The 7,439-nt window shown below is 50.6% G+C and overlaps 1 protein-coding gene across 1 annotated transcript in view; it reads right to left on the reverse strand.

The window, feature by feature from the left end:
• The window catches only part of HEG1 (heart development protein with EGF like domains 1), a gene marked incomplete at its 5' end in the record, with an annotated part of 83,068 nt that extends 77,493 nt beyond the window's left edge, over nt 1-5,575 (reverse strand). The window contains one exon of the mRNA XM_084232685.1: nt 5,263-5,575. Within this exon, the coding sequence (XP_084088811.1) occupies nt 5,263-5,575 (313 nt within the window). The remainder of the gene's footprint in view (nt 1-5,262) is intronic.
• Nucleotides 5,576-7,439: the final 1,864 nt, after the last annotated feature.

Below are 7,439 nucleotides of genomic sequence, written 5' to 3' on the forward strand. Positions count from 1 at the left end.
TCAATCACCAATGCATCTTTATTTTGCAATGTTGATTTTCGTGTTCCAACAAGACTCCGTGTTCCCTGGGAGCAGGGGAGACATGCACTGCAACCCCCGTGTCACTTGGCACAGGCCCCCACACGTGGAAAGTGCTCAGTAAATATTTCCTGATTTACAAACGTGACAAGACTGAGACATCTGCCACACTCCCACAAAAGAGGGAAAAGACAGGACAGAAACATCTTTGTTTCTGTCTACACAGATGAATGGTGAGTGGGTAGGAAAGGGCACAGACATTAAAAAGAAAGCAATTTTACAGCTTCTGAATAATAGTACCATTTAACCTGTCCTAATGAATAGGTATTCATAACAACGACCTCATAGGATCAGCCATGTCTCAGGAGAGAGTCCATTAAGAATGTCAGCAATTCATTTCAGTTTGGTTGCTAATTAGTGTAGCCACCCCTGTCATCAAAAACATATGAACTGGTGTATAAATAGGACATAATTCACAATCTTTATAGAAAATACCATGTCATGCATGTATAAAGATTTTTCATCTTGTCTTAAGCTTTGATCTCTTTGCCGAAGGTTATATCATCTCCTCATCCCATCCCCCATCCCAATTCAATAGCTAATCTCCCAAAAAAGGCAAGGGACAGAAGATGAGAGAAAGTGAGGAAGGAAGAATGACTAGCTGGAGAGGACCTTAGAGATCTAAAACAATTCTCTACCCATTTAACAGATGATAAAATCAAGATTGCGTGAATATGGAAAAGGCAAATGGATTTTATTGAAATTGATTTAAATTTTGCCCCCTCCATTTAATGTGTGTTCCATCTATAACCAGACTTCAGGATTGTTTTTTTGTTTTTGTTTTTTAAAGATCTATTTATTTATGCATACAAGAGCTGGGGGAGAGAGGCCAGAGATGCTGGGAGAGAGAGGATTCACCAGAGACAGAGTGGGGAACAGAACAGGCAGACTGACTGAAACACACTGCTGAGGAGAGCAGCAGGCGAGACAGAAGAGGTCTGCCTCGCCATGTGGGTTTCTCCCTGGCTGGCCAGGGATTGAACTCATGCTGCATCGGGGATCGAACTCATGCTACAGAGGCTGTGGATTGCTTCATAGTGCGGTGCTTAACCCCTTGTACCACCAGGGAGGCCCTTCAGGATTGTTTTGAGGGTTAAATGGGACGGGGAATGTGAAAGCTCCTACTACAGTAGGAGCTCAAAGACTGGAAGTCTAAAGAGGCAACAAAATTAATCTCCCTGTTGCTTCCCTAGGATTCTCTGAAGGGAGGAACATTAATTACAACCAAAACCTCTGTTCATACAAAAGGGTGCTGGGGGCAAAGGGAAGCAACCGAGGAAGGCAGTAAGTGGCTAACAAAACCGCAGCTACCATCTGTTCTTTGCTTTCTTTCTGGGCGTCTCTAAGTCGACAACAAGTTAACTCCAAGAATGCTCACTCACTCTCACTCACTGTTTCAGCCAGCTGGGCGGGTGCTGGAAGGCACCAAGGGATCACTGGGAGGGCAGTGGCTCCTTCCCTAGCTCTCCAGGGCTGGGGATGCAGTGACTACCCAGCTGGGCATGAAACACCTTTCATTCTCCTCCACCCACACCAGTCATCTTTCGGGCAGAAAATATCAGGCCAGCATTTGCACACATGCCAAAGGAAGCAATAAAAGGGTTCTTGCAAGATTAAAAGGATGTGGTTTTTAAACACACACACCATGAAGAGTCCCTTTCCCCGCACCCCTCCTGCTATTGGGGGTACTTTCCATTTCTCAGGAATTCCCAACCTCACCACCACCCCTAGCCTCTGTCAGGGCAGAGTGGCCACACTCCTGGAGTGAAACCCGTCTCTCCTGCCTGCCAGGCTGCCTCTTACCCAGCCCAGGTCTTCCCCACACTGTGGAATGGCTCTCCCAGCAGCTAAAGCTAAATGACGAAACTGGCTCACAAAGTTACAGCGATCCCAGCGACAGCTATGAAACAGCTCAGAAGGGGCTGGGTTTGCAGCGCTTCCTTTCCTCCAGGGAGCTGCATTTTTCTAAGATTATTATTCCTTGGGCTGACTGCTCAGCAACTCAGCGTCATTTCCCCTCTGGGTGGGAAAGTTTTCTCCTTCTGCATTGATTTCCAATATGACAAAACCTCCCACTCCTACCCCTCACCTGCAGATCTCACAAGGAAAGCACAGCCTATGGATGGCAAAATCATGCATGGTATATGAACTTTAGCATTCAGAAAGGCTCAGAAGCCCCAATTCGTAAAAAAGAAACACTGAAAAAAAGAAAACCTCAAGGAAGCATCCTCTCTATCTCTACTGGCTGAAACCCCAGCAATAAACTTCAGCTAAACAGCCAGCAGGGCGATAGGTGAGCACAAAAGCTAAACAATGGCCTACACAAAGAGGGGGGCAAAGAGAGGAGGCAGCCTGCTGTCCAGGACTGGCCGCCTAATGCAGCAAACAACTCACAGACCACATGTAATTGAAGTTACTCAACAGTGAAGAACTTGAGCTCTGCCAAAAGGAGGAAAAGGACTAGCAATAGCACCAGGGATGGAGAGGACATCTCTGGTTCTTGCCGCTGACATCCATGTATTTTGAAACCTAATGCTGGAGGACCAGATGCTGACCACCAGCATCTGCAAAAGGGCTGCATTTGCCAACAAGCAAATGAAGCCCATTATTTGTAAGACTTGGGCTCATTACGAGCAGAGTGAGCATCTCCCAAAACACAAAATGTTGATGCAGAACTGGATGGTCATCTGTTAGAGGGGCTAAGAGGGCAGACATGAGGCACAGTATGGACCACACGGCTTCTGGAGGTCCTTTTAGCATTGCGATTTTGCTGCCTTGGGAATTAGCTGCTGTACCTAATACATGGTGATCAATCAAGAGTCCAAAGAAAACCCTCAGAGGGTGTTAGGAAACTCAGACTTGTTAAAATCACTTAAGACTGAATTTCTTGTTCATTGTTTTTTTTTATCCCCCAAGAGACATTATTGGAACCACCACCAGAAAATAAGCACAGTTCATACCTGGATCCCGAGCCATGTTAGTAGCTCCTAGCAGTTTTCAATGGGCAGTCAATTTCACCTCTTCTAATCTCACCTTTCTAATCTCCCTCCTAAGGTGCAGTCTTAGCTCAGCACAGGAGTAGGTATTCCTTAGGCAGTCTTTGTGAGGGCCCAAGGGAGACCCTCTTAGGGAAGAGAAGCTTTGGACACTCCTCCCTACCTGCTCTCTGGAACTTTCCTGGCATTCTTCTAGTGCCTCAGCACCTGAAGCCTCCACAGCTCTCACCTCCCCAAAATGAATCAAACTGAAAGATTGCAAAGCCAAGTTTAGCAATGTTACCTGCTACACCAGGGAGAAAATGTGGGTCACTTACAGTGGAGGGAACCTGACTAGGCAAAGAAAATCAGCTCCAGTTCTTCCCTGCTGAGTTCCCTAAGCCAAATGCCTCCCTGAGCCAGCACCCCTCCCTGTAACATAGTTCTCTGCCATCTGTGGGGATTCCCGGCCACAAGAGAAGGAAAAGACATGTACCAGCCTCATCCATCCAGGGTTCCTGAGTGCAATATCCTTCCACCCACCCACTAACAAGACTGGGGCACCGCAGGTAAGAAAGCTGACGACCAGCCAGAGAAGCTCCCTTTTGTTCCTGGGCGTCTCCTCTGAAATGGCCTCAAGCCCAGGCACCCCACTCTCTATTTAGAAAGCTCACAGCCACACAGGTACTCCTTGATAAGAGAAAGTCAGGAAGTATTCACTTTTATGTTCTAGATTCCTTTTATGTTCTAGATTCCTTTCTGAGGAACTTAAAACAATGTAAGTCATCTAATTCAGAGTCACTGTGGGTGTGTCTTCTTTCTCCTCTCCCTCTCCTCGCTATTTCCCAATCTGGGACCAGTGATTTAGAAATTCACAAGAATGAGGCATTTTGTAATAATGAATTACTACGGAATATGGAGTTGAGTTTTAACTGGGGGACCTGACTTTTTTTTTTTTAATTTTTTCTTATTCAATCAGAAGAAGCATCCCTAGGTTCAACAAAGCAAGCTAATTCACATACTAGAACAACGTTGGTGTAATATGAGAAACAAATGAATTGTCAATTTGACAGATGCAATTTTCTCAACCTTCACTCAACCTCCAAATCAATACCTAGTGGTGCAAACAATCATGCTTCTCCAGGATAAGCCCCAGAGAGTGCACGCCTTGTGTCACTCACAGGAAGGCAATGGCTACCATCACCACATTGCTGACTTTGTTCAAAGCACTTTCCATTTATTTTTACTTTCATTTTGTCACATCATCACTAGGAAGCTAGAACTAACAGGGGCTATTACTTCCATTTCATAGATGAAGAAACTGAGGTCACAGGAGGTGACATTCCCAAGAGATCACACTGGTATTTGGTATTATGGTTGGAATTCCACTTGATCCTTAGCATTTCTCCCAGCCCCAAAGAAGGAAACTGAGTAAAAGGTGGGAAGCAGGTGAGAGCCCACCCTCTCCTCCATAGCGACAGGCAGAGGCTCTGCATGGAGCAGTAGCTCCCTGGGAAAAGAAAGGGAAAGCAAAGTCTCAGGGACAGTCCTGTGTCTGCATTTGCCTAGCAGGGATGGATCTTAGAATCCACCACTGCACCCCAAGCCCCCAGCCCCTCAGCTCTGAGGGTGAGCCCAGGAGTATTTTGTTTCCAGCGACATCCTTTGTCTTAACACTACTCTTAGTCCCAGAACTCTTTAAAAATCTGGTATTTGTGTTTGAAAATCAGAGCTCTGTACCTGGAGGGGCCACTTCTGTGCCTCTAGGCACTGGAGGGGAGGGGAGGCAAAGAAAGGAATTGAAGAAAGGACTGGCCGGATGTTATCAGCTCGAGGTAAGAAGGGAGCTCTGAAAGATCTTCTTCTCTCTTCTTAAAGAGTTCACTGCACGTGAGGGTGGGCGGGGGGGGGGGGGGGGGGGGTGCGGCCACCCCATGTGAGATAACTTTTCTCCCAAGGGTGAGGGGACTGAACAAGATGGTCACACCCCCCAGTGCAGGCACCGGAGAAAGCACCTAAGAAATCAGGTCCCCCCACCCCCACCCGCTGCCCTTCCCCTCCGCCCACCCTCAGGCTCCCACCCGCGCGGGCCGGCGGAGTCCCCACCCGGCCAACCGCGCCGAGGGGCCTAGGGCTGGGGATGTAGGGGGGGCGCGCTCACGCCCCCAGCCGGGGCTCGCCGGGCGCCTTCCTCCCGGCTCTCACTCACCCGCGCTCCTGCCTCGGGGGACCCGGCCCGAGGGTCCCCGCCGCGTCGCGGCGCCCGGCGCGGGGGCCAGCTGGCTGGGGTCAGGGGGCGCGGGCCCGCGGCGCTCCCGGGGCGGCTTGGGCGGCGGCTGCAGCTCGCGCTCCGGGCCGGGCTCCGGGGGCCGCGCCAGCGGGGTGCCCGCCAGGGGTGCCCGGCTCGGCGCGCGGCGGGCCAAGGGGGGCGGCTGGCCCCGCGTCCCGGGGGGGGGCGGCAGCAGCAGCAGCAGCAGCAGCAGAAGCGGCGGCGGCCACCGTGCGGCGCGCGGCAAGGCCATGGTGGCGGCGCCCGCTGGTGCTCACATGCCCGGCGCGCGCGGGGCGCGGGGGGCGCGGGGGGCGCGGGGGCGCGGGGGCGCGGGGCCGAGGGACGCGGGCGGCGGGTGCCGCGCGGGGCCGGGGAAGTGAGCGAAGTGAGGCTGCGAGCGGAGTCCCCGCCTCAAAAGTTGTGGGTCGCCGCGGGAGGGCGGCCGGGGGCCGGGCGGGCGCGGGGAGGCGGCCCCGGCGCCGCTCCATGCTAATTAGCCCGGGCGGGTCGCGGGGCGGGCGGCTCCTCCTCGGGGTGACATCAGCGGCCGAGCGCGGCCGGGCCCGGCGGGGAGCGGGCAGGAAGGGGGCGGGGGCCGGCCTGGGGCTGGGGAGTGAAGTGCACAGAGGCAGGACGCACGGGACGGACACACGCACACGCGCACACCATTAGTATTGTTTGGCCATTTGGAGAAAAATGAAAGAAACCGAGTCTTCCGAATCAGGCACAAGAATTTTCCAACTCCTTAAACGCAGAGTGAAAGGGTGGAAAGCTGATACTGGGCAACGTGATTAGCATTAACCACTTTCTAGAAAGTGCCTATAGACTGTTCCCCTGCACCCCACCCTGGCGTGGTCGCTTGTCCCTGCGAAATGCTGACAGCCCGCCTTCCCCCACTACTCCAGGCCCCGGGGCCCGGGCTGAGTTTGCTGTTGCCAAGTCTAAAGCCTCACCCTCTGGCCAATGCAAAGTCATTTTATTCTCCCCCTCACCGCCCACCACCCTCCCGCGTGCTCTCCAGCCTGGATTCCATCCCCATCCCCATCACTGCCTTTGGCTCACACCAGAGTTCTGTAGAAGTGTCACCATCAGGACACCCTAACAGGCCCCAGGGAAAAGAAAACTGAATTCAGGCGTGGTGAGGGCAAATTCATAATCAGGAGAAAGTCTGCAGATGGCAAATTAAACAGCAGGAGGCATAGAGATTACTGAATTTTAAATGGAAACCTTCAGGGGAGAGATTCAAAGATTTAGAGGAAACAAATTTTCTTGTTAAAGTTCCCTTTGTGTCCTCTCCCTTCCCAGCAAATAAACAATAAAATGTCTTAATTTAGGACTGTGACCCTCTTCATTTCTAGGTGAAGAGAGAAGGGCTCAAACGGTAAAATAACTTGCTCAAAATTCTAAAGATTTTTGACCCAAGGATTAAGAGATTTATTTGTGAATGGCCATGTGACATCATTAATTTCGATCCCCTTATTTAGAATTTGCAATAATCCAATGTCTCAACTAAAATGAAGATGGGAGCTCCTTAAGGAACTTTAGGAGCCCCGGTCTGACCACCAGATTTAGATGTTCAGGAAAAACTGAGTATGGATTTAACTTTTGGGCTTTGTCTCCACCCCACTTCTCTGCTCCTTTCTGTTGCTGTCTCCACAGGGGATGAGCAGATCATGGTATGCAGGAAGCTGTAGATGGACCCTATGATCACTCAGTCCGAGTCACTGACAGAAAGCACCAATGTTCTGTAGAAACAATCTCCCCTTAAATAAGAGTGTGAAGAGTAACTTTGGTTTTATTTTATTTTGCTTTTAAAGAATGATAAAACAAATCCAACTTTCCAGGGCTCTCACATGGAATTTCCAGATCTTTCCAAGAAAATACATATAATAACCACCCCCCCCCCATAAGTAAGAGTTTGTTCTCATGGTCCCAGCTCAACCTCTTCAGATCTTCCTCTCATATTAATAGGGAGGACTGCCCAGCTGCCCAGATTTAGCCAGACAAACCCCAATAAGCCAAGAAACTGTGCTCAGAAGTATGATCACTAACACGGCTTCCCTTAACAGAGTACATTTCACATAGTGCTAGTTATGCTCCCAGACAATGAGTAA

This window comes from Talpa europaea, assembly GCF_964194135.1.
Source record: "Talpa europaea genome assembly, chromosome: 4".
NCBI lineage: Eukaryota > Metazoa > Chordata > Mammalia > Eulipotyphla > Talpidae > Talpa > Talpa europaea.